Below are 27,924 nucleotides of genomic sequence, written 5' to 3'. Positions count from 1 at the left end.
GCTTGTGGTAAATGCTGCCAAGCCTGGGACCCACCCTTCTGGGAAGTTGGATCTCCTCTGGCCCAGGACAGGTCCAGAAATGCTGTCTACTAGCCTAAGCCTGGACTTAGTGACCCCAGGAGCCTGCTTTTTGCTCTATGCCACAGTGGCTGAACTGGTACCTAAGACACAAGACAAAATCTCCTTTACTTTTCCTTCCTCTACATCTCAGAGCCCAAGGCCCATAACATACAACCTGGGTTTTGCTGCTGGTTATTCAGGGTCCAAGGGCTCTTTAGTCAGCAGGTTATGAATCCTGCGAGGACTAGGTCCTTCCCTTCAATGCAGCAGGTTGCCTTTTGGCCCAGGGTGTGTCTAGAAATGTTATCTGAGAGCTAGGGCCTGGAGGGGGGGCTCATTATTCTGCCCATTGCCCTATTCTACTATGGCTGAGCTGGTATTCAAGACACAAGGCTCCTCTTTACTCTTTGCTCTCCACCCCTTAGGCAGAAGGAAGGGGACACTTTCATTGCTGTGAGCTGCATTACCTATAGCTGGGGGAGGGATGGCACAAGCATTCCTTTAGCTGCCCAGGCTGGTGTCTCCCTAGGTCTCATGCCATGCCACCCTAGTCCTCTGGCTCTGAGCCCAGTCCATCACTAGGAGTTGCATATGAGTTGCCGTCCTTGTGCCCTTGATTGCCTTTCAGAGTTTACCTAGGTCCCCAGAGCACTTTGGCCTGTGATGGCAAGGCTTGCCAAGAAACCTGGGTATCAACTGATGAGATGGATGATTCTTCTCTGACTAGGTCTGGTCCGAATGCTCCCTCTCTGTGTGGGCGTTGGCTGAGCCCAGTACAGGTTTGCTCTCCACTGTGGCAGGAGAGTTTAATGTAAATGAGTTTAATGTAAAGTCCCCCAGTTGCTGTACTCTCCCTCCCTCAAACGCACAGACTCTCTGTGCTGCACGGCTCACTACCTGCAGTGTTGGAGGGGTGGTTTTGGTGCTTCAAGACTGTCTCTCCTGTTCTCCTCAATGTCTCTTTCAAGATACAAAGTTAAAATTAGGTACTGGGATTGCTCACCTGAGTTTTGGTCCTTGCAATGATGCTTTTCTGTGTGCAGATAGTTGTTAAAATTTGGTGTTCCTGCTGGGGTACAAACTATGTAGGTTTCTATTCTGCCATTTTGTTCCATCCTTTATCAGCTATTTATTTTAGGAAAAGAAATGTGTGTACAATTGGAGAGCCATTTACAAAATCTTAACTATAAATGTTTTTGACTTTATAATTTGTGATAACAGGAACTATATTTTTATAACTCTATAAACCTCTGGGTGTCCCTAATACATAGAATAGTGAGAGCTCAAGAATTAGTTTTAGTTGCCTTTCCAGGTAGGACCATCAGAAGGAATCACAGGGCAGTTTGTTTTGAAGGTAGACTAAAGCACCAAGGTCTAGGTGTAAGGGAAATTACATTTTACTGAATTCCGTTTTGTTTGTCTTGTTTTTGTTTTTGCCATGTACATTTGTTACTCTCAATTGTGCATATATACATGTAAGTGCTTTTTTATTTTTAAAACTCTAATAATTAAACTTGTATTTGATATGTCAAGTGGGATGGAGAAAAGTAATTTGGAGTATAAGAAGATGTAGAATCCACCATGTCTCATAGTGACAGGGATAGTGTTTGAGGATATTTATTTAAGATATTTGAAATAAGGCCTATAAACATGTGACTGAAGAGCATATTCAATCAAATATGAGTATAAATTAGGAAGTGCACAACTGTAGTTAAATAGAACCTTTTATCAAAGGTTTTGAAGGAGGACATCATGGATGGAACCCTATCCCAGGAAAATATTGGTGTGCAAAAGCACACACGGCTCTATAAGGAAATTTAGATGAAGTGGCAAGTTGGTGGAGGGAATGTACAGAATGTACAGTATAACAAAAACAAAGACTCACAGGTAATACATGCTTCTTAAAGGGGTTACCCTATATGTAGAACTCACTTTTCTTCTTTCTGCTCTGAACTATTTAATGTATCTTTCTGGGTTGTTGCCCAATTTTATTATAATGGTCTATCCTCTAAAGATGAATAGGTGGTAAAAAGAAGGATGCTTCCGTTATGGGGAAGAGTAAGTAGGAATGAGTACAAGCATGCTTTCCAGGCCATTTGCTGAAACTACTGAGTGTGAATATGGATTAAAGTACCTGGAAAGAGGTAGGGGGCTTGTCCTCCAGTTGATACACTGAGGTCATTACCTCTATTCCTTGTATGGAAGAATAGTCTATTGTTCTACCCATCTGTAAGTCTAGAGCAAGGGGGAGGGAAGAATTGGGCAGCCAGGAATGAAATTTTAGTTAGGTTTGCCTATCCTAAATTGGGGCTGGGGATTGTAGAGCTATAATTAAAGTGTTCAGTCATAGCCGACTTTTATCATAATTATAAACTCAATGGAATTGTTTTATTAATATGCTGGGCTTGCTCATGCAGTCACTATTACACACTTGTACCTCCTGCTGTTTTGATGGCAGAGACACACAGGACCAACAGCTCAAACAAGACATATATTTTATTTGTATATTTGAACACTGCCTGTTAGCAAACCAAAGCTTTGCTAGATGGTTCACAGAGGTTAATCTGCCCATTTACTGCCAAGTATGCTGCTCCTTAATCTGTGCAATATTATAATAAAATAATGGTTGGTCCTTGGCAAATCAGTAAGTTTCTTTAATCTCAATAAAGCATAGTGACTGCACTAAGCTCATAAATAATGATTCTGATACTAATTTTGACCTTATTCAGTATAAAGAAGCAATTTCTCTCATTTAAAAATCAATTGAACATGGTGAAGAGGAAAGTGAGTTTTGGGATTTGAATTTGTGTTTAGTTTAATAAGATTTTTTGTGTAATATAAATGGAATGAGAAAGTCTTCCATTTTCAAGTGCCATACTACTAAATACTTTGCTCTCTGAATTTGTCTGTCTTTGTAATTGTTTTATTCTGCTAGGAAATACAATTGGGGACCTATTCCTTTTCCCCAGTCCTTATTTTTGTCATTTGTGTGCAAAATATATTGAGTTTTCCCCCACCTGGAAGAAACAGTTGCCATTTTAAAATACTAACACTTTTTTCCCCACGGTTTATATGGTAGTGATTACTCTCTATATCTTATACTTAATTTCAAACAAACTGAGGGACAGAAAGATAGACTAATTCATACATATATACATCAATTTAGAATATGGATAATTTTACCGTCATGGCACTTATTAAATGGAACCTGGCTCAGTTGTTCAGCCCTGTTGACCAGAGCTCTACACCCTAAGCCATACATACGATACGGTATAAAATTAGTTCAATAATAGGAAGACAATTGTGTCTATATGCCATTTAAACATAAACTCCACTGCATTTAAATTTATTTATCAACTCTACTAGACCATAAACTCTTTGTCAAGAAAAGCCATTTAGAGTTTTTGTTTTCCTTACAGCATCTGGCCCTATCTTCCTTGTACGTAGTAGGTGCTCAGTAAATTTAATAATATAATAGTAAGAATAAAAAGAAGATCACATTGTGGTTAAAGAATGTCACTAATAATAGGCAAATTCCTATTCCAAAAGCTGATGTCTTGTTTTAGTATTTCTGGCACAAAAATTTCAGAATGCTTAGGCAATTAAACTGGAACATGAGGGGACTCCAGTGGAGCAACCTGTTTTCTGTACAGTGGATATTGTTACCCGTGTTATTTTCCTCTGTTTGCTAAGTGTCTGAGGCTGCAACCCTCCCTGTTCAGGCAGTCCATATGTGGTTTCTTTTCTGTATCAACTCCCTTCATTTTATATTTTTAAGACATTTGAAAGCATAGGTGATTCAGATTATAATGTCTTCGAATTTTTCTCACAGTAAGCCCTTTTGTCTGTGGCTTTTGCTTTTCAGCAGGAACTATCTTTTGCCTTTATTTCCTCACAAATCTAAGGTAGACCACATGGCTGTCATATTGGTTCCCCTGTGGTATCCTGGCTTTACTATAATGATCACTCACAGTAAATGGATACAAAAGAAGATACTGAAGAAATGAGTAGGTTTTCTTGTTGTTTTAAGAGAAAAGTTGCAATAAATATATTAATGCTGTTATTTCATTATCTTCTGTGATCACATAATGCAAAGAACTAGGCAATCCAATAAGGAAAGATAGTCAGCAATAACTGAATAGTTTAGGGATACAGTAGAAACCTAGCAGAAATACAGAGGCATGGAGGCAGTCTAAGTGCCACCAGACTTCCAGGCAGCCTGCAAACCACCCCTCTCTCCCTGCAACTCAGTCATCCTATTCTGAGCCCAGACAACAGTCACAGAATATTGCTAAGCCCAAATGGAAGGTGGGGAAGGATTTATGGAAAGGTGATTCATTGTTAACATCTTCAACTGTTAAACTTAAGTAGAATTTCAGCAGAATGTATATATAATTCTTAGCCAAAATGTTTGCTTATTCTGTTTAGAAATCACATTTGACTCACGGTTGGATTGTCTTTGAAAGCATTTGGGTGCTACACCAAGCCATCTGTGTTTCAAGTGAGCTTTTATGGCAGTCATTCTGAAGAGCTGGAGCAATACAAATGTGAAATTTAGTGTGCAGTTACACTCTGAGAGCAAGTCTCCTTGGCTCACTGTTGATGGCACTGCAAATCTAAAGCAGGAGTTCTAGTTTTATCATTACTTCACCCCAGTCCACCCCAACACACACATAAAGAACAATCCCAATGTTGGTAAATAAATAAGCAGTTTAAATAGAGAACTTAAGGAGCCCACAGCAACACGGAAGTATAAAATAAGCTTTTGAAGATGGTAAAGAAACATTTAATGAAATTTCAAATGGTTTGTCACACAGTGGTTCAACTGAATGGCAAAGGTCTCAGGGAAGATGTTGCCAGCAAATGCACTAAAGGAAACAATATAAGAACCATCTGGACACTACTATTCTTTGTAGAATTCCATTATAGATAGATAGATAGATAGATAGATAGATAGATAGATAGATAGATAGATAGATAATAGATAGATAGATAGATAGATAGATAGATAGATAGATAGATAGATACACACACACATACATACAGTTTTTTCTCTAAAGTCACCAGGCTTGTAGTGCAATAAAAATAGCAAAACTTTAAATTAACACACAGGGTTTAAAACATTTCAGGAAAGCATTGATTATATCTGCCAGTGGAATGAGTGTATTTGGCAAATGACCTAATTATCACAGAGTTGGTTCTTTCTCACTGCTCTACTTCTCGCTAATTGCAGAACTGCTGGCCTTCTTCCCCTGACAAGGAAGAAAAACAAGAACAGGGGTGTGTGGAGAAAACAGTGACATTCAGTTTTAATTCATTTGAACCTGCTGCCAAGCTTAATTATGTAATTGAGAGAGTGAGACGGGTGGGCTTACAGCCACTTGGGCCAGAGTTTCTGATGGTTAGCATTTGCCAGTGTTGTATTGAGGATTTTAGCAGTTACCGGAAAGCATTATTAGCTGAAGCTGAACTAATCTCCCCTTACCCTTCTCCTCACCAGACGTAGGTACAGAGGTTGCTGTTCCCAGACTTGATTATTTGTCATTAAGGAAAACAAATTGAAAGCAAATTGAAGTGGCTTTATTCCTTGCTAAATGCATTATTATTCTTTAGGGGCAGTCTCCTATTTCATTTTCTTCTGATTGTGATGTAGTATCTGCTGTCATGTAAAACTCAGTAATGCAATGTTTATTTCTAGAATGGGAGTATTTTTCAGGGTTACTTGAGACATTTTTACATAAACTTCCATTGTAACTAGTGAAAGTGAGTATATATGAAAAACATATAATTCAGTGAAATATTTCTGATTTGAAAGCTTATCCCCTATTTTTAATTTTATTTATGAAGTCTTTATCCCCCTTGGCTTGGAACCATCAGTACAGATATTTTGCACAAAAGGACCAACCTCTCTCTCCTTGCTGGCAGAATAACTCTTTATAAGTACATTTTTTCAAAGTTTAGCCAGAACGTCCCTGATTCAGAGAAAGCTCAGGGTGTCTCCTACCCTCACAGAAATGTCCTCTGTTCAGATTGAAGTTTAGTCCTGGAGGTCAGCATCTTGATTTTGTAATATCGTGTGTACCATGTGGAGGTGGAAAGGAAGAGAAGAAACCAGAGAGAAGGCACGCTAGATTAAAGGGTGGGAGTCATAAAATAAGAGGCTGCCTGCTGGGTGGCAGCATGGCTGAAACAGAACCATGACCACTTAGCATTATGTGTTCTTTATAGCCCAACAGTATTAATAGACACTTTTATCAGTTAATCCCCGTCATAGTTCCATGAAGTAAGTTAACATTTTTTAAACGTGCTTTCCATTTATTTTCACAAATATTTATTAAGCATAGGCTAGATGTTAGGTACAGTCCCAGTATCTGGGGTAATACAAAGAAACAACACCTGGTAATGGAGAGTGCTCTTTTTTGTTCCAGGTACAATAGGTGAAGGGGAGGGTCCTTGTCTGGCGAAGGGCAACACTTTCATGAAGTTTCTAGATACGCCCACCCTTCTACTCTCTCAGGAATGTTATTCTATAAATTATCCACTTGTCCTCCTGAAGTTTTAATCTATTAAAAATCTGCTTGATCTTTCCTATCAATATTCAACATTCAAAAATGCCAAGAACAGTATCTGTCCTGTAGAAAGTTGTCAATAACGATTTGTTGAATAATTTACATGAATACTCAGCAGACAACCATAGCGTCTCCTATCTTAAAGCAAACAAACAGAAACAACTCAGTTGACCTTAGATTCCCTGCTAGCTAAATCTGTTTCTTAATTGTTCTTCCCAGCCAAGATAACTGCAAAGAGGCCTGTAAAATCCTCCTCCTCATCTTGCTCATACTCTTCAACTACTCCAGCAGGCTTCAATCCCCACCACTTGCCTAAAGCAAATCATGATAATGACATCATGTTTCTAAAGACATTGGGCATCTTGAAGCTGTCTTCTTGCTCAAATTCTCCGTAGCATTTCACATAATTGATCTCTCCCTCCTTCTCAGAATACTTTCTTACCTTGGATTTGAGACATCTAATTCCCTTTTCATTTCCCTCTTCCTCTCTGACTCTCCAGCTTTCTTTGCAGTCTTTTCTTCTTATGTAATGCCTAAATGCTGAAGTTGTTTGAATTCTAATCCTAGACCTTTTTCTTTTATACTTACTCTGGGCATTTTTGACTATTTCCTGTAAATAACATCTATATCTTTGTGCTGTTGTCCTCCTGTATTTCCAATTTCATCTCCATTTCTGAGCACCAACCTAATATATCCAGCTGCGATATGACATTTCTATTTAGATGTCTCGGGCATTTCTGACTCAACATGTCTCAGACCAATAATTAAATTTTCCTTCTCCCCTGCTGGTTCTTCCTTGAGTCTTCCCATTTCAATAAATTACATATCCACTCACCCAGTGGCTTATGGCAAAAACAAAACCAACCAGACAAACAAAACCAGTGGTAATCCTTGTCTATGTCTTTATGTCTTCCTTCTTTCCAGTTCAGTCAATCCATTTACAAAGCCCTGTTAATTCTGCCTCCAAAATATAACTCAAACCATCCCTTTCACCCTATTTCATTGCCAGCTGCCTTTCTTCTGGAATGTTGCAATAGCCCCTAAGTCATCTCCTGATTCCATTCTAGCTTCCCAGCTCCCCCACAACATTGCAATCTCAATTTAAAAATGCAGATCATTTCCCACTACTGCTTCTTTAAAACTTTCAATAATGAACAATCAATAATTAAAATCTATATTATATGCTCTCATTTACTTTCAAGGAAGATCTGCAATTTTGTAATTATATATTCATTTGTATGGTTATTTTTTCTTATCCATCTCCCGACTCAACTATTAGTTGCATGAGTGGGAACTGAGGTTTTTTCCCACCACTATATACCCTTTGCTTAGCGCAGTGCCTGAAATAGAACTTTATTATTGAATGAATAAATGAGCCGATGAATGGATGAGGAAGATTGGCCAAAGTGTGAGGTACAAGGTGGGTTCCAATCTCAATCTCATCTTAACTCATCCACTGCTCCATTGACAAATGTACTGATTAAATGAGCTCAATTAAATCATCTTATATGGAATTGTTTTATTCCATGCCATATAAGGAATTTTCAAGAATTGAGTCCTTTCTCTGATGGGCTTCAGAGGCTACTAGAATAGTTTACAATGTGGGGATATAAAGCAACTCATGGTATGGTGTATTTGAAAGGACACATGCAGACTTTACTTCAAATCCTGGATCTGCTCAATGAGTGGCTTGTGATTCTAGTCAAGTTGGATCATCTTACCCTAACCTCAGTTTCTTCATGTGTATTATGGCACAAAGCCAGTAGTACCTGATGTTATTATGACTTCACCAAGTACCAATGTGTCAACTACCCAGCATAGCAGCAACTGGCATGTGAGAGATGATATCCAGATTATAGTTTCGCTTTCTTCTCCCCTTGACCCTATTTCTTGACTATTACTTTCACTTTTCTATCTTACTCATCTTACTGGGTAGTAATACTTATATTACCCATTTAGTTCGATTTTGTAGGAAGAGAAGAATTAGCAGTACTTACAGAAGAGGCTTCCTTTTGGATTAGAAATACAAACTTCACAGCTTCTCTGCCCAACTTTTCAAGAGCATTTTACAGTACACTGCTGTGTAACAAGTTCATTTTAGGATAACATGCTGGGAGGGAGAAAAAGAAGACGAGATTCAAGGGGAAAAAATTAAAAAGTTAATTAAAAGAAACAACTTGGTAATTGGATTCCCTTATACTCTTCTTTGGTTATTTTGGGGTGAGAGGAGGTGTCACAGTACATGGTTAGTAGGTTGGCTTCAGTGGCTCACCTCAAAACTTCTAAATGAGATAAGTATAAGAATACAGATGATTCCCTGCCTGACAGATGAGAAGAAGTATAGGATACATATGGTGAGCTTTTTAAGCATGCCAAACAAAGCTGTCCTTATACTCACTCTTGAATATTTATATTAAATATTCTTGGCAGTTAACGTTACTGTTAGGCTAAGCCTTGGACTATTAGCTAGCTTAAGGACATGCAAAATGGACTTTTCATTGACTCTGTTTTACTATTTCTTTGCTTTCACCATATATAGACATCCACACAAGCACACAATCAGAATAGCATAGGAAACTCATATACCCTTTTCAGACTGTACACTAGAAACAAATAAGCAATATAGTATTTCTTATTTTTAAAAGAAACATTAATATTTATGTATTTAATCATTCTTTTTCACAGATCCATAAGAGTCAAAATAATTTAAGATGTCATCATTGAGATAGACAAGATAATGGAGGAGCATGGGCTTAGTAATCAAATGGAACTAGGTTTTAAACCCTCTCATTCACAACATTTACTTATTCATGAAGTCAACATGTATTTATTGAATGCCTACTGTGTGCCAAGCACTATTGCAGTTGCTGATAACTGCAAGTTCTTATCATGGTTTTTGTTAACATCAATATTTGAGGTTTTGAAAATTAACTTTAGGGAGAGAATTTTCTATATTTTCCAGCATTTTGTGTACCTCACTTTTGCCATAATCTATGAAGAAAGAACACAGTTAAACAGTCTATTTTCTTACCCACCAAATTAGGTTAAATTGGGTTACTGATTGTACACCCAATCTCCAAAACAATGCCTAGAAAATAAGAGTTACTATTTTATATCTAGAGATATTATGATTTTATCTCTCCCAAAGCATTAAGGACCACTAGTCTAAGAGCCTAATGTTCAACCAGGGTAATATGTCAGAAGAAACAAATGCAAGTCTATCTGTAAACTTGTACTTCATCAGTTAAGATAGAGATTCAGCTTTTTGTGAATACTAACAAGGGGGTTTTGTGTTTTCACAGGTTATGGTTTTGTAGATTTTGACAGTCCTGCAGCCGCACAGAAAGCGGTAGCATCTCTCAAGGCAAATGGCGTGCAGGCACAGATGGCTAAGGTAAGACTGATGTTTAGGGGTGTGTGTATGTGTGTGTTGAGAGAGAGAGAGAGATAAGGAGGAAGGAAGGAGAGATTAAATATTTCTTCTTTGCTCTGACCTCACTCAAACGTGCAGTTTGTAACAATTTGGTTTATATTTTCTTGTTAGGGAAAATAAGAAACTCCACATTAGGTTTGGCTTAGGGGAATCTGTCTGGCTTATTTCATTGTTTCTTTGTGTATATTTATTATTGTATCTTTTGTTATGGTAACCTCATTAGAGATTTAAGGACACTTGTGAAGTGCTCTGTTCTGCTTGAGAAAGGTGGGGCGTCTCTGTGTGTGTGTGTCTGGGACTTCTACTGGTAAGCAGTTTTGGAGTAGTAGAATTATCAGCAACTTGTCTTTGATAAACTGTGTGCTAAAAAAAGTGTGCGTTCTCTTAGCTGGGGAGAGCTGATTGTTGAATGATGGGATTGTCTGATCTGTGCAGGGAAATGAGTTTAACTGAAGTGTACCGTGTCTGTATTGCTAGAATTTCACTTTGGCCTTTATATATAGAGTTTTCTAAGATAATTTTAGATATTAATAATTTTCAATAATTAAGTATTGTTAAATAGAATACGTATTCTGGAACCTTCTACCTGAAACTGTAATATATTTTATTATCTAAGAAAATAAGTTAAATTATTTACAATCCTTTTGTATCCTGATTTCAGTGGTGGCTACAAGAATCTATACCTGATAAAGTAACATAGAACTATATACACGTATTGCACCAATGTCAGTTCCCTGGTTTTGATATTGTATAATCATATAAAATGTAAAATTTGTAGAAACCTCATGAAGGATACATAGGATCTCTCTGTACTATCTTTGCAACGTCTTGTAAATCTGTAAATATTTCTAGATAAAAAGTCAAAACAATTGTTTATAACATGGTTGCTTGTTAGATGTCTGCTTTAAAATGATGGCCATTTAGGATTTATTCACCTGCAACCCAAGTCTTTAAATATTCTTTCTGATTGAAAATAGTGAACTTATTTATCTCTAGGTTCTATAAGAGTTGAGTGATATAATGATAAAGTAGTCAAATTTTCAGTTATTTGGATTTTGTTGAGATTGCTAACATTATTTGATAACATTTTCCAATTTTGACCTCAAATAACTAGAGGTAAGATATTTGGTTTCTTCATCTTCAGTTGTCTTCTAGTAAACTGATACAGAGCATATCTGTTAACCTTTTGTTGCAAGTCACTTCCCGTATAGATTACTTTGGTGAACTCATTGTCCTTTATGACACACGACTAGTTGTTCAAGGCAGAATAAATTTGAATTCTTTCAGATGTGTAATGTATTCTTCATCAAGATTATGCCTGGAAGCTTTGGATTTTTTTCATGGACTAAGATTGATGAAGTTAATATTTTTAATTAATAAGGAAATTATATACATGTCTTGGTTTAAAGGTTACTTGGCAAAGAGTCAATGGCATTAAGTAGTGACTTCCTATATGCACAAAACATATGATGAAATGTAGCTGTTAGGTATATGTAAAATAAGTAACTTGAATTTGGACTGAAAGCAACACCTACTTCCAAGAAAATGAATATAAAAATGTTTAACAAAAAAGTTGTTATTGGAATTTCTTGATCTATTCCATTGGCAAACTCCCAAATCTGGAAGTTAGCAGATTGTAGCACTTTAGAAGTAATGAAAACAGCATGCATAATCTCCACCATTTCAAATGTCCTCAGAATATGTATAGTTAGTTGTTAGATAAAAACCACTGCCATCTTGTGTAACAGGAAAAGAAAGTTGACATTGATTTTATAACTACTGAGGAACCATTATGAATATTTTCCCTCAGTTTCCCAGCATTCCGGTGCACCGAGAATTCCTCTTTCTCTCTCTCTCTTACCCACCCCCACACACCCTCTGACTCTTTCATTCTCTCTCTCTAATCACTGATATCTCACCTAGTCAGAGGGCTGTTTGATTTGGGGAAATATTTTAAAGACCTCCTAAAACGATTATTTTTCCAGCCAGCATTTTGGCCATTGGCTCATGCCCACTGTACAAAAAAAGAGATTCCAATTGGAATGTTTAAAGTCACTTTTATTTCTGTAGTTTGCGCAAAGATTTTACCTTATCAATTCTGCTGCCTGTGAAGTTAATTCTTATTCTCTTAGCTTTAGACTCATATCTGCCTACTGGAAAACTTTCAGCAGTGAATGACTCTGTAATTTAACTATCTATAAGAAAATAAATAGGCTCCCTTTGAGAATAAAATAGGACAAGCTTGACCACCACCTGTATTAGCAGATTTCTCACTGAGCTATTGGATTTCATGGCATTTTCCTCCTTTGTCCTGGTGATAACTATTATTTATTATCATATAAACCTGCAGTCTGCAGGGTGTGTGAAACCTGCACTATATTTTTGGCCATTTAAGTATCTACTGAATCACCTCTTGCATCCTTGTTCTTATCAATATCCTACTGTGCAGGTTGTGGTGTCACATTTTAATGACTCCAGGATTTCAAAATAAAAATATTACAAATACTCTAGTTTCCCAATAGTAACCTTCAGCTAACATAAAACTCTCCAAGTGAATTGTCTTATTTAGCTAGCTTATTCCAGTGTGTGCATATGGAAAATCCAACTGATTTGTCAACCAATAGCAAGTTACCCAGGAAGTGGTAATTGATTAATAATGAATTACCATTAACGTAGATGAACATTTTTCTGTATACTTACTGTTCTGCCACAAAGGAGTTTTTTTTTTTTTTTAATTTCAAAAGTCATGTTTCTTTTAGGAAATCAGATTCAGAATATTTTAGTAATACATAGTGGTTAGGAGCATAGATTTGGAGAGAAGTAAACTTGGCCTTGAATCCTGGCTCTGGTACCACCTGGCTGTGTGACCTTGGCTAAGTTACTTAAATATCTCTGAACTTCTCTAATAATAACTCTTAGGTTATAGAACTGCTGTGAGAATTTAAAAAAATACATTAAGTGTTTAGCATAGAGCCTAGATCATAGTAAGAATTTAGTAAAAGTTATTCAATAAATATAGTTATACATTTAATTCAAATTTGCTACTAAACCTTCTATAAATCCTAATACATGTTTTAAATGTGTGTCATTCCAAATTATTTTCTTTAAAATATATAATAAGTAGCATCAGTCAGCAAACATTTTTATTGCCTACTCTGTCTGGGCAGGGTACTGAATATTGGAGAATGAAGATTGAATAAAAATTCTTTTTTTTCTGAATGTTTAACATTTATTCTATCTCCTGAATTGCTACAGCTCCAGACTATGAATTTCAGCTGTTACTGTTCTTGGCAACTTCAGGATATAGAGAAAAAACTTATTGGCCGAGGAATATGTGTCTCTATAAGCATGAAAAAAAGTGAAGAAATCCCTGCTAACAATAAGTTAACTTGCAGATATTTATTTTACTCATGTAGGACGAAGGCCATAGATAGACAGCAGAGGCCAATTCTTTGGGGTGCCATCAAGGATCAAGGCAGCTCTGCCATCTTTTATCCCTGGCTTTTATGTCACACATTTATAAGATGGCTTCTAAAGTTCCAGCTCTTGTATCCACAGTTAATCCAGGAAAAAGGGAAAAAAGCAAATAGATGAAGGAGCAGTATGGCTGATTTTGTCCTTTTAAAGGCTTTTCCAGAATCTCAAATCAGCAATTTGTGCTTACAACTCAAAAGCCAAAACTGAGTCATATGGTTTCCCGCTTTCTTTTAAGAGAGTATGAAATGATGAGTATTTTGACTTCTTTGCCTGTGCAGCAGAGAAAATTAAGAATAGTCCATCCCCTTGGCTATCCAGCATCCATGACATCAATAAAGGTGTCATGCATACATACATTTTAGGTGGCATGCATTAATTCTTTCCCAAAAGGAACCCACCTCAAAGCTGTGATTGCATCTGGTGACTCCGTTATCTCCAACAGGCCCATGGCTCCTCCTCATAGCTCAGCAAGTCATACCTTTAAAAGAGAAGTTATCCATCTGAATTCCCACAATGTAGAATGACACAGAAACAACAGAACACATGCACTTAAAGGAAAATGACTATTTAGGAAAGGAGAAAATGGGAAGCAAGCCTAAATTATTGATCTCAAATACATATCAAATCCTGCTAGGTGGAAATAGAATTCTTGAGTTGTCAGTGCAATAAGTTCCTTGGTCATCCAATCACATAAACCCTGATTCTGCCATCCAGAGGTATCTTACTTCCCCCTTATTCTCTGTGGCCTCATTGAGGCCTTGCTGGAGAACTGCACAGCTTTGGAGGCTTTTCCTGGATATATTTAGAGACACTAGAATGGGTCTACATATTAAACAGTCATGAATTATTACCAGCCAGTCCTTGAGTAATCTCAGGCTTAACAGGCATCTTTCTTATTTGCTTTCTGTCAATTCCAAATATGACTAAACACAGTATATCTTACTCTAGAGGAAATGTCTGCAGAAAAGAAGTCACTCCCTCTCAGGGCCTTCAGATAAGACTTCATCTGGTGTACTACCAGACTGCCATTACAGTTCCCAAAAGTGATTCATTTCCAGTGGGATTTGTAGAGTAAATCTCAGTTAAGCAATCACAAAAGAGACTAAGTGTCCCAGAGGATGTCAAATAGCTTGACAGGCATAATATAAAAATATTATATCTACCATGGCAGAAAACTAGATTGGGACCAGAGGAAAGGACTTCTCTTATAAATCAATGACCTTGATAGTAGTTATCTTTGAAAAAAAACATAAAAAATCAGTGGATTTTTTACTTGAAATATAAAAGGATGAAAAGTCAAAATCAAGGAATATGCAAAAGAAAATATTTTAAATTCAAACACACACACACACACAATGAATTTACAAAATATATCACCACAGTGAAGCCATGTCAGTTATATTCCGGTAGAAGACTTTTAGTTAATTAAGGAAGGGTGTATAATTTGCAAGAAAAAAAACAAACAACCTCATCAAAAAAGTGGGTGAAGGATATGAACAGACACTTCTCAAAAGAAGACATTTATGCGGCCAACAGACACATGAAAAAATGCTCATCATCACTGGCCATCAGAGAACTGCAAATCAAAACCACAATGAGATACCATCTCACACCAGTTAGAATGGCCATCATTAAAAAGTCAGGAAACAACAGGTGCTGGAGAGGATGTGGAGAAATAGGAACACTTTTACACTGTTGGTGAGACTGTAAACTAGTTCAACCATTGTGGAAGACAGTGTGGTGATTCCTCAAGGATCTAGAACTAGAAATTTTGACCCAGTGATCCCATTACTGGGTGTATACCCAAAGGATTATAAATCATGCTGCTATAAAGACACATGCACACGTATGTTTATTGTGGCACTATTCACAATAGCAAAGACTTGGAACCAACCCAGATGTCCATTGATGATAGACTGATTAAGAAAATATGGCATATATACACCATGGAATACTATGTAGCCATAAAAAATGATGAGTTCATGTCCTTTGTGGGGACATGGATGAAGCTGGAAACCATCATTCTCAGCAAACTATCACAAGGACAAAAAACCAAACACCACATGTTCTCACTCATAGGTGAGAATTAAGCACTGAGAATGCTTGGACACAGGAAGGGGAACATCACACACTGGGACCTGTCGTGGGATGGGGAGAGGGGGGAGGGAAAGCATTAAGAGATATCCCTAATATAAATGACGAGTTAATGGGTGCAGCACACCAACATGGCACATGTATACATATGTAAAAAACCTGCACGTTGTGCACATGTACCCTAGAACTTAAAGTATAATAAAAAAAAGGAAGGTTATATTCAATAGAATATTCTAGAACATTTTACCAAAGTGCAACTATTGGCCTCATAATGTGGCTTGTTGTCTACCAAAGCTACTCTTCTGAGTGCACAGGTATATGACAGGCATTGTCAGCCACACTCCTGTAGTATAAGATCGTATTAGTAGTTTTTGTTTTTATCATTCCTAGGTAAAGCAGAAGAAAAAGGCTATTTGATATTTATTGGTCACTACAGTGGGATGGAGCCTCCTGGTAAACATGGAGGCTTCTCAAGGGCTCCTTATGTAGGAAGGAGAGGCATTGTTCCAGGGTAACTTGAGCAGGCGACTCGAGAGATGTTTCCTGAGATTGGGTGGGAAACAATTGATACTTTATATAGTGATGGACAAGAGCTATCTGGGCATGCTAATGTTCCTAGAATAATGTCCATGTCTTTTTGTTTGTTTTGCAATAAGATCAAAGGATCAGAGATCCCTATCTGCTGTCATTTGCTTGTATCCCATATTTCCCCCATGGGGACAAGGGCTGTAGGCTCGAATTGAAGCAGGAATCTCTCATTCTCCTACTTTCTCAACACGTTTATGTTGAACACCTGCTATCCACAAGGATTGTTCTACCTGCTACAGACATAGTACTGAGCCAAACAAAGTTTCATGAAGTTCACATAGGGGATTACAAAAAGTAACTGTTATACAAAGAGATATAATTTATTAGATTGTAACAGTTGGTTTGAAGAAAATTAAAACCAGTTACAGTTACAAAATAGGAGATGGAGATGGTGGTTAAATAGGATGTGGAGATGGTAGTAGTTTAGTTACAGTGGTCAGGAAAGGTCTCTCTAATCATGTGACATTTGAACATGTATCTAAAAGAAATGAGAGGAAAAAACTATACTTATATTTAAGCGATAGTTATGAAAAATTTCTATAGTAATTTAAAATAGACCAGAATCTTTAGTGAGATAGCATCTTTGGGTTTTATTATTGTCTGTATCCTGCATCTTCATAACAATAGAAGAGTTGCATAAACTACCATCATTTCCCCCCCTTTTTTGTGGGAGTTGTCTGGTTTCAAGTCATCCTAATATTGCACTGTTTAGAATTTTTTTTCATGTGAGTCAAATTCTAATTGATCAGTAAATTTTTATTTCAACACTTATCTTCTTCAAATTGCGTTGTTCTATTGTACTAGTGGGTGTAAGAATATGACAAGACACCCTCCTCTACAGTTGTGGAATGCAGTTTAAATAACTGTGATTCCAAAGAAAAGCATTCTGATGTCGCTTTTAACATAGTTCATTACTCCTGAATGACTGATGCTATGTAATGTAAACCTTGCTCTATCTCATTTCCTAAAATGAATATTTGTATCATTTGCTCCTGTGGGATACATCTTCAACAGACAGATCTCTCTAAAAATATATAAGTATTATTTTTCTCATGATTGAAAATTTTAAAATTTTCTGGGAAAGAAATACTTATTGGCTGGTCTTTTACATGTCTGTAAAATACTTGTGAACGTCTGCTTTGCTGGCTATGTCAATTTGGCTCATTTTTTTTCCTGATCCAAATGCTGAATGCAGGGATTCAAAACTCAATATTGAAATTGTCAGGGTTGATCTTAATCCTATTCATTAATTATTTGAAGTTTTTAAAGCAGACTCATCTAAAGTTAAATATTTGTATTAGCTTGTATTGAATGATTTCCATAATCTGCCTGTGGGTACTACCCTCTGCTTTTGCAAGGACTCTACTGTGTCATCTTAAGTGAAACAGTGCATATGTATACTAGTAAAATTCTCTGCTTTCCTAGCATTGGACAAAAACAAAAATCAACAAAAGAATTGCCTCAGTGTCTTAAACTGGGATCCCTACTAGTTGACCAGGCACTTGCTTACTGAAGGATATGTGTGGAATTCAAGTTCTTTTCAACCTATAAGAAATATCGGCTAGGAGCAGTGGCTCAGGCGTGTAATCCCAGCACTTTGGGAGGCCGAGGCAGGAGGATCACAAGGTCAGGATTTCAAGACCAGCCTGGCCAACATAGTGAAATCCTGTCTCTACTAAAAATACAAAAAAGTTAGCTAGGTGTGGTGGTGGGCACCTGTAATCCCAGCTACTCGGGAGGCTGAGGCAGGAGAATCACTTGAACCCAGGAGGCGGAGGTTGCAGTGAAACAAGATCACACCGTTGCACTCCAACCTGGGCGACAGTGCAAGACTCAGTCTAAAAAAAAAAAAAGAAAGAAAAGAAACATCAACACTTTCACACTTCCATCCTGCCTCTTTGAAGAGAATGTGTCCACAGGCTGATCTCAGTCAATTACTCATTTCTTGATGTACTGTTGAGAAAACCGAATAATGAATAGTCTTCATTCATGGCTTTAATAATTTGTTCTTAAAGTTGAAAGGAAAAGGTATTTTCTCTAATCACCATTGTTGTACATGGGGTGTGCCTAATTAAAAGCACTGCTTTGTCCCACGTAGATTCTGATCCCATTGAAAAAGACAAAGAAGTATGTCAAAATAAGAAAACTATTGATTGTATGACTGCTGGTGTTACATTAGGAAAATGTGACTTAGGTTTGTGAGGAAAATGAATCTTTCAATAGCCAATGTCAAAATTTGGTTTAGCCGTTCAGTCACAAGGAGTGCCGGACAACCATGTGTCTCCCCACCCATGGATAAGATCTTTACTTCTTATGATACTAGGAGGAAATAGTGAATGTGCCCTCTACTGGCAGATAGATCCCAAGGATAAGGGAGACAGCAATGAGCCACTCTTGCTGAGCTCTTGCTCTCAAACTCACAAGTCAGGTGAGTTATTATTTCTCCCATTTGGAAGTATTATGTGAGTGGACAAGTAAGAGAAGGACCAGGAGTGTTACACCACTATCTTTCCATAAGAAAATAGAAGCAGTGAGGCCGGGCGTGGTGGCTCACGCTTGTAATCCCAGCACTTTGGGAGGCCGAGGCGGGCGGATCGCGAGGTCAGGAGATCGAGACCACGGTGAAACCCCATCTCTACTAAAAATACAAAAAATTAGCCGGGCGTGGTGGCGGGCGCCTGTAGTCCCAGCTACTCGGGGAGGCTGAGGCAGGAGAATGGCGTGAACCCGGGAGGCGGAGCTTGCAGTGAGCCGAGATTGCGCCACTGCACTCCAGCCTGGGCGACAGAGCGAGATTCTGTCTCAAAAAAAAAAAGAAAATAGAAGCAGTGGAGGCTTTCCTGGCCCCAACTATATAACCAACTATAATTGGCTTTCCTGGCCCCAACTTTTAACCAACTATAATTGCTTTCTGCATTTTATTTTTATACTGTACTCTAAAAATGATTGGATGAATTGGAATGGTAGAATTATATAATATATGAATTATGCTAAAAGGTTGAACATTTTAACATTGAGAAACCTACAGACTACCGAGGTTCACGGTCCACCTTCTGTTTCTGTGTAATATACTTCTGGTGTGCTCTGAGACTCTCTTCAAGTCCTTTAGCTATATCTATTCTGAAAAAAGGCAAGGAAGACAGACAGAAGGATGCAGGGAATAAAGGAAATTATTTCTTGAACATCAGCCTTATGCTGGTGAATAGGTTAAGTGCTTTTATAATTATTATGTCATTTAATTCTTACTAGGGTCCATGGTGGTAGGTATTATTATTCCAATTGTACAGGTGAAAAAATAGGGGATGTCCCACATCCACTAAGATAGTCAAGTGGTCTTGAACCCAAGCCTTTCTGGTTCCAAAGCCTTATTCTTTCCAAGGAGATCATAAGTCTGCTAATGTGGTTTCTAGTCTCTTCAGCGGAGCTTGGCTTTTGAATTTCTAAAACGGAATAACAGACTGGATAAAATTATTAAATCAGTGAACTGCAGAATCTATTGGAGTCCCTGATATACATAGTGGGGCTTCATGAATCTTTGTGGAATTAATGAATATGGGAATGAACAAATGAATAATCAGTACTGGTTATATTTTAATGGTTTTCAATTCTGATACATTTTTGTGACCTCAAACTGAATTTTGCACAGAAATAATCCTTTAATTCACTATCCTAACCAATTATTCAAGAGGACATAATTCCTGAGCTCACAAACAATGGTTCAATATAATCCTTCTAACTATTGGCTGGTGGAATGGGACAAGATGGACATCTTTGTTTCTTGAGAAAATAGATGACAAGAATTTGGAAATGAAGACCAATAACTCTTATATTTTAGAAGTCTTAAAGAAATCGGGTATGCACTTGCATATATTTACATGTGTATGCACACATACATTCACAAAATACGTGTTTTTTAAAAGATGTTTAATTATCACAGGTAGCTATAATTTTTCCATGCAATAACACAATAACTAAAACATGTTTGATAGCTCGTCAGCACATCTGACTTTTATTGAAAGTGAAACCTAAAGATAAGTAATAAATAAACTTGAAAGACAGGCCTCTGTGATCTCTGGTTTTGTGTGCATGCTATATTTATTACACTATGATGTGTATCACTTGGAAACTTGTGAGAGCTGTTCACAAATGCATACAGTGGACACACAAAAACAAAACAGAAACGTGAGTGTTGTGAACAAGAAGGCAGCATACTCAGTTTGATCCTCTTTTCCCACCATGTCTAGGACACACTTTTTAACTGCTATTTGAATGACTTAACCATACCATGAAACTTATTGAGTCTGCTGGCTAAATCAGTGGGAGTTTATATTCCAACATCTGTAAGCACATTAACTCTTTCTTCATATCTAAGAAGTATTCCAAACTTAAGAAAATATTCAACTTTAGAAAAATGGTAAAATTCAAAACAAAACCAGATTTTTTTTCCCTATTGAAATGGATTTTTTTTTTCACTTTTCTGTGAAAGTGACATTAGCAATATCATACCTTTCTATAAAGGAAATAAAGTTTTAAATGAAGCAATACCAAGAGCTCATTTTTTCATACTCATGAGTTACTTTTAGCCTAAGGATCCATTTGGAAATTATATTCATATATCAAAGATAAACTGTCTTCCCTGGTGTTCATATTTAAGGTAACTGAACAAAGTTGCTTGGTGAGACCAGCACAAAATGAATTTTACTCTTTTCTGATTCAAAGGTAAATTTCTTGTAAGATGATATACATTACTAAAATCATCATCATTAAAAAATATAAATCACACTCCACGAGAAGAATGACATGTTACTTGTGGACGAACACTTACCAGTGTATTGTTAGGTATCTGGTTTCGGAAATATCCATAGTTAGACATTAATGTAAGAAATGCCACTACCTTATAAAGATACAATATCAAACAAAGTTAAGTTTATTGGATTCCAGCTTGCAGCACACAAAAGTCTGTGTTCTAAATTCCCAGAAAATATTGATTTGCTAATGTAACATCATTAAAAGTGTCTACCCAGCTTCTGGCTTTATATATTCCCGAGGAAGCCACTCCCAATTTCCCCATGAAATATGCAAAGATACAGTAAAGAATGATCAACAACTACCCTTGAAAGACCAAGGTTAATAGGCAACGGATTTCCAGAAACACTCAAGGATTTTATAATTACTGATAAAATCTTAGAGCAAAATTGAGATTCTTAGTATCTCTTTACTCTATACTTAATTATTTTATACAAAAGTCCTGTTTTTCTTATTCTCTCTCCCTTGCTTAACTTCTAGAAGATAAGATTATGCACAAACACACAAATACATATCAACCATATCATCTTGTCAAATATAGGCATCTGATATTGCGATCATTCCTGCTGAGTACGATTCATTTGAGGAGGTGTCTTCATCATCTTTTTTATTTTTCTCTTCTTCTGTCTCCCCACCTCCCTCTAAGAGCCATCAGATCAGAGTCTCTAAGAGCACAATCTGAGAATGTGTATTTTAAAAACATTTCCCCTGTAATACCTAATGCTTAACTGTATTTTTGATAAACTTAGATTTTTTTTTTTTAAAAGGAACAAAAACCTACAAGGAGGAAGCCAGCTTGAGTGCAAATTCAATAGGGCAAAATGAAGAAACATTAAGCTAAGGAGCAAAGAGAACTAAGTGAAGTGAAGTATTACAAAGAACAAAAATTGTGCAGTAACAGAACTAAATTCCATATTGGTGATAGTTGGGGCAGAATTGACACTACAGAAAATCAAATTAATGTCTTAAAGAACTGATTAAAGGAGCTCTCCCAGTATGCGGAAAATAAAGGTCAAATTATCAAAAGAATGAGAGAAGACATGGCAAGCATGGTGGACAGAGAGTGGAGATTTTTTTTTTTTTTTTTGGTAAAGCTACTATTTGATAACATAATAGGGTATCTGTAGCCAATAATAACTTTATTTTACATTTTAAAATGAAGAATATAATTAGATTGTTTGTAACTTGAAGCATAAGTGCTTGAGGGGATGGATACCCCGTTCTCCATGATGTGCTTATTTCACACTGCATGCCTGTATCAAAATGTCTCATGTTCTCTGTAAATATGTAATCCTACTATGCACCCACATAAACTTAAAAAAAAAAAGATAAATCTAAAAAAAGAAAATAGAAAAAAACGAGTGAGTGGAGGTCTAACATAACAGTGAGTACATCATCCAGAAGAAGAAATAAGAATAGCTGAAATGGAAGCAATAAGCAAATACAGAAACTAAAGACATCTTTCCAGAGATGACATATCCTTTCATGGAGATTGAAAGGACTGGCCACATTCCAATCAACATGAAAAGACACATGTCCACAGGTATGTAGGCTTATTAGAAACGTAGCTAGATTTAAAAATAAAAATGTACAAACATTCATGTAGCAGGGAGGCTTGGTTAACTAAAAAGGAACAAAACCTAGCTCTTTGTATAATTCAATATAGCGTTAAAACTCAGAAGAGGATAGAATAATGATTGTTGATTATGGAAGATACGACCACAAAATTGTATACTCAGACTTCTGAGTGAAACACAGAAAGACTCTCCATTTGAAGTGCAAAAACTGATCTTAATACATATTTACCCAAATCAGCAAATATACTAAAAGACAAATATAGTAAACAAAAAAAAGATGTAAGCATACAAGTCACATATGAAAATCCACATTATAAATCATCATAAATATTACTAGTAGAAAAACAAATGTAAATAAAAAACCAAGATACTATTTTTACTATCAAATGTACACTAGTTAAATAGAATAATGATATTTTGGTAAAGTTACTAATTGTTGTGGAAATGTGAATTGGTTTGACTTTTCCGAAAATTAATTTTAGTGTTTGAACTGTTAATTTCCTTCTAGAAACCTACCTTAAATAAAAATCAAAGATGCAGAATGCTAATATTTGCATGTTTGTCCCTTCAAACCTCATGCTGAAATTCAATCCCAGTGTTAGAGTTGGGGCCTAGTGGGAGGTGTTTGGGTCATAAAGGTGGATCCCTCGTGAATGGCTTGGTGCTCTCCTAACAGTAATAAATGAGATCTTGCTCTATTAGTTCCCACAAAAGTTGGTTATTAAAAAGAGGCTGCCACCTTGACCTTCTCTCTTGCCATGTTAACTTTGCACAGTCTGGCTTCCCTTTGCTTTCTGTCTTGAGTGGAGGCAACCTGAGGATCTCACCAGATGCCCAGTCTTCCAGCCAGCAGGGTCATTAGCTAAATAAGCCTCTTTTTAAAAAATATAAGTTATGCAGCCTCACATATATTATTTTAAGCAACACAAAACTAACTAAGACACAGATCACACTCTGTTGTAGCATGAATTGTAAATGGTAAAAATTTGAACAACATAAAATAGCCAAAAATAATCCTGGTCGACAAAGTCTCTGTAGTGTAGTAGCTTGAAAATTATGGCAAAGCCATCAACTGCTGCCATCACTTAAATAGCATTTTTTTTTTAAGCATATTCAATCTTAGGGGAGAATGGTCATAGTAAAAGTCATACTAAAATTCTGTAGGTAGGGAAGTGGGGTGATTTTTTTCTTCAATAATCATATCTGTGTTTTCCAACTCTCTAGAATGAACAATGGTTACTTTGTAATGTAAAAATGACAATATCATAATAAAAAAGATAATAAATGTGATCTATAAAAAGTTACCTAGCTGATTATTCAGAAACCAAACCTGTCACATGGCATGTACTGGTTAATGGATTGTCAGAGCATGAACAGTGATGGAAGGAACTCTGTTGATCAATGCTGAAGCAAATCAGCCTCTTTAATTAGGTACCGATTGTGACAATTGAGTTCATCCTAATAAAATAGTGTAACATAAAATATATATTTATTAGTTATTTTACATAATAAAGATGTATAAATATATAAGTACATATAAATATATGAAAATTATTTACACAATGCTGTGTTTCTTGAGCACATATTACTTAGGAAATGTAATTCTGATGTTTGCTAATAACCATCACAGAAACTATGAAATTCATATAATTCTTTATGCTGAATCTAAATGATAAAAGTGTATATGTCATCTTTGAAATTATGAAATTGGGGGGCCCTCCTACTCTATTTGGTAAGCTGTTAGGTTCTAAAGGATGTCTAAGATAATGAATAACATTACTTATAAAGGCTTGAAACTTTTCAAATGGTCTCCATATAGAGACAGACTTTTGGGCTGGAAGAGAGCATAAAGAAATATTCAGTATGATGAAGTGATATGTCAAGGTCAAATGGTGAACACTATGCATTCTAAAAATTAAGGGACATGTGTTTGCCTTAATAAAATATTGTCAGTAATCCTCGAATATTAAAAAACAGACTACCCTCCTGTTTTACTGTTCTAATGTTTCACTGCGCAAATGATTTCTAATTGTAAACAGAGTTGTCACACTATCTTGCACATTAAATAAGCCATTAATTAGAATACTGTGAGGGACAAAATGCTCTGGTCACTTAAGTATTTAATTCAGACTCTCAGTCTTTTTTGTTTGATGATGTACTTTTTAATTTATGTCTTGAAGTCACCAAGATAAAATAGAAGAGGAGACAGTGGTGACATTTGCTTATGCGTGAGCGTAGGCTGTGAGGTTTTGAGTAGAGTTGAGAGGGACCATATATATTCCTTCCCCACCTTGGGAACTCTGATTAGGCAGAAAGCAGCATTTGTAGATTAGGAATGAAGAAAATGACAATTGTCATTCATTTAGACACAGTCTGATCTCTAAGTAAATCCCTAAATGCTGTGTGGGAGTTTCCTGGTGATTAGTTCTGTTTCATATTCCTCTTGCTGCAGGCAACTGAGTCCTCCAAATTTTAATAGAGTTTTGCCAGCATAATTGCACGGTACACTGACACAAGTTAGTTTTTCTTTTTTACACATTTTCCTTCACTTGAACTTTCTGGCCATTTTCCACATGCATTTGACAGAAGAATTACAAATATAGAGTGTTATTATATCTTAGATGGAGGAAATGGTCCATGGACCCATGTCTGAAATGTTCAGTCTTGGCAGTCAAGGCTCTCACCTCAGCATTTGCTGGGACACAGGAAACCAGCTAATGGCTGATAACATCCAGGAAATTAGTAACTTGTGCATATGGTAAATGCTCCAATCCCAGCCAAACGATTTGTTTAACTGATGGCTGGGAGTTCTCGTAGGGACTGTTAGCGCAGTGGAATAGTTGAGTTTTATTAACTGGACTATGTGCTAATCCTTGTTGTTCTCTAGTTGAAGAAGGTAACCATAATGCAAAATACAATGGGAAATTGTATATCCAGAAAATAAAGATGTTAAAGGCACCAACATTCTATACTCCAAAAGAACTTATTTTTTTGCATCAACATTATTAGTACCACAATTTTCTTACAACTATTATCTTAGTTCAGAATTCTATAAAATGAATTATGCATACCTTTTTGTTATGATAAAGATATTAAATACAGTGTCACTTTGCTTAACATCTTATTCCTATCCGTTAATTTTGTTAGGGACAGTGATGATTATTTATAACCTATTGCTCCCATTCATTGATTATCTACAGAGTATCCAGATATCAGGACAGACTTGTGCTTTCACACGTTGTCTCCCTGAGGCCCAAGGTCAAGGGGCAGCTCCTTGGGAAAATCTTACTGACACCCAATTCTAGGTCACGTTCCCCTTTTCATCTGTTCTCATAGAACCTTCTTCATTATCATAGGATTTATGTGACAATTTGTAATTTAAATTTTATATGGGAGACTATTGGATTACTGTTGCTTTTCTAGACTAGAGTATAGAATATAAATGCAAAGATCATAACTGTTACCACTCCCACTGTATATCTTCTGAACCAACCACAGTGCCTTTCCAGCAAGTAGCAAGTAATAATACTTGTTGAATGAAATAACTCTATGTGGTAGTCATTAATGTCCCAGTTTTACAAATGAAATAATTAAAGCTCAAAGAGCCTAATTTATTAAAATCATACAGCCAACTGGATGTCAGTATCCTATCTCATGTCTAACTCCAAAGCCATTAATGTATTAGAGCTCTTTCTTTTTAATTGAGTAGGACAAAGAAAGAAAGTACTGCAAAATTCATATTTCCTTTTATGACAAGGTTGAAACCTTCTCTGTGCAATCTTTTAGAACACTGTTTCTCAACTAGAGGCGTTTTGCCCACCGTAGAGGACATTTGGCAATGTTTGGAGACATTTGTGGTTCTCTTGACTGAGAGGAAAATTAATACTGGCATCCACTGACACTATATGATGCATGCCAGAGCCCCTCCACACTTCATTGGTCAGTTCAGCTACCTCCCTCTTCTGTTTCCTTTCTTTCTAGCTTCCTTCATTGATTCATTCAGCATAAAGTATATGCATAGAGTGCTTAGTGTATAGAAAACCAATAATGAGTAAGATACAATTCCAGAACTGAGGAAACTTATGGTTTATAGGGAAGTGCAGATAAGTAAATAGGAAATTATTACACATGGTAAAGAGTTATCTAGAGGTGTACATTCAGCTGGCCACTATGTTAATACTGAAGCTAACACCTGAACCACTGCTTTAGAGTGGTTCTCTCTAGAGCACTTGTTCTCAACTGCAACATCTATAAACATTTATGGTGGTCACAACTAGGGCACAAGTTGCTACTGGCATCTGTTTGGTGGGTAGAGGCCAGGATGCTGCTAATCATACTGCAATGCCTTAAATAGTGTCTCATTTTTGCTACAATAAAGAATTATTTGGTCTAAAATGTTAATAATGTCAAGGTTGAGAAACCCTATTTTGGCATAATAAAGCCAGATCATTGTGTTGTTGCCATTGCATTTTTAAAAAATCAATCTTAATTTTCTTGCTCTCCATAATTATTTTTTACATATTGTAACTAGCAATAAAATTGTGAGTGTATAATGTTTCATCTTATAAGTGACAAGAAACTATATGATTACTTATTGGAAACAGCATTTTTAATATCTTTAATGACATGTCATACTAACATTTGTAGTTATTGTACCTCCTTTCTTTTAAACTTCTATCATAGTACAATCTTAAGCATTTGTGACACTTCTATTTTTTAAGTTTAGTCCTTGGATGCTATTCCTTTTGGAGGCAGAATCCATGCCTGATTCCTCATCATCCTTCCTGTAGGGTTCTGCACATGGTGGGCTCTCAGATTTTTATTGAATGTCTCAAAGCAAGTTAGTTCTCTTTCAGAGGCTAGGCAACTAAATGTCGTGGGAAAGAAGAAACCAATTGACTAAAATAGATATCATACTACAGTACCTGCAAATGAGCTCAGATATTAAATTTTTGATCACTAAAAATTCCTTCAATTAGAGTTGGAAACCATATATGATTATGCTTCTGGATAATTTGCAATGGATGTTCAATTTTTTTTTTTTTTTCAGGAAACAGCTCCGTTCCTTTAGTTTTTAATATCTATCACTCAGTGGATCTTAGCAGTTAGTGATCATTAGTTTTCCTCCAGGGGTAGACTACTAGAGGAGTGGAAATTTGGTTGGCATTTGTCTGCCAGCATATTTTTTTAATGGGGTTAGAGAATGATGGCAGTTAAACCTTAGATGCTTTGAGATATCTGTTGGCATATTGGATATGTTGACATACTCTTCCAAAATAAAGCAAAAATAAATCTTACAATGACTTTCTTTCTTTTATTC

The 27,924-nt window shown here is 36.4% G+C and overlaps 1 protein-coding gene across 5 annotated transcripts in view; it reads left to right on the top strand.

The window, feature by feature from the left end:
- The window catches only part of RBMS3 (RNA binding motif single stranded interacting protein 3), a 1,191,227-nt gene that overhangs the window by 763,943 nt on the left and 399,360 nt on the right, over positions 1–27,924 (top strand). For all 5 annotated transcript variants that reach the window (XM_032162240.2, XM_058442835.1, XM_058442834.1 and 2 more), the window contains one exon: positions 9,932–10,023. In XM_032162240.2, the coding sequence (XP_032018131.1) occupies positions 9,932–10,023 (92 nt within the window). The remainder of the gene's footprint in view (positions 1–9,931; positions 10,024–27,924) is intronic.

This window comes from Hylobates moloch, unplaced genomic scaffold (genome assembly GCF_009828535.3).
Source record: "Hylobates moloch isolate HMO894 unplaced genomic scaffold, HMol_V3 SCAFFOLD_8, whole genome shotgun sequence".
Lineage (NCBI taxonomy): Eukaryota > Metazoa > Chordata > Mammalia > Primates > Hylobatidae > Hylobates > Hylobates moloch.
This window is presented reverse-complemented; position numbering and strand designations above follow the sequence as displayed.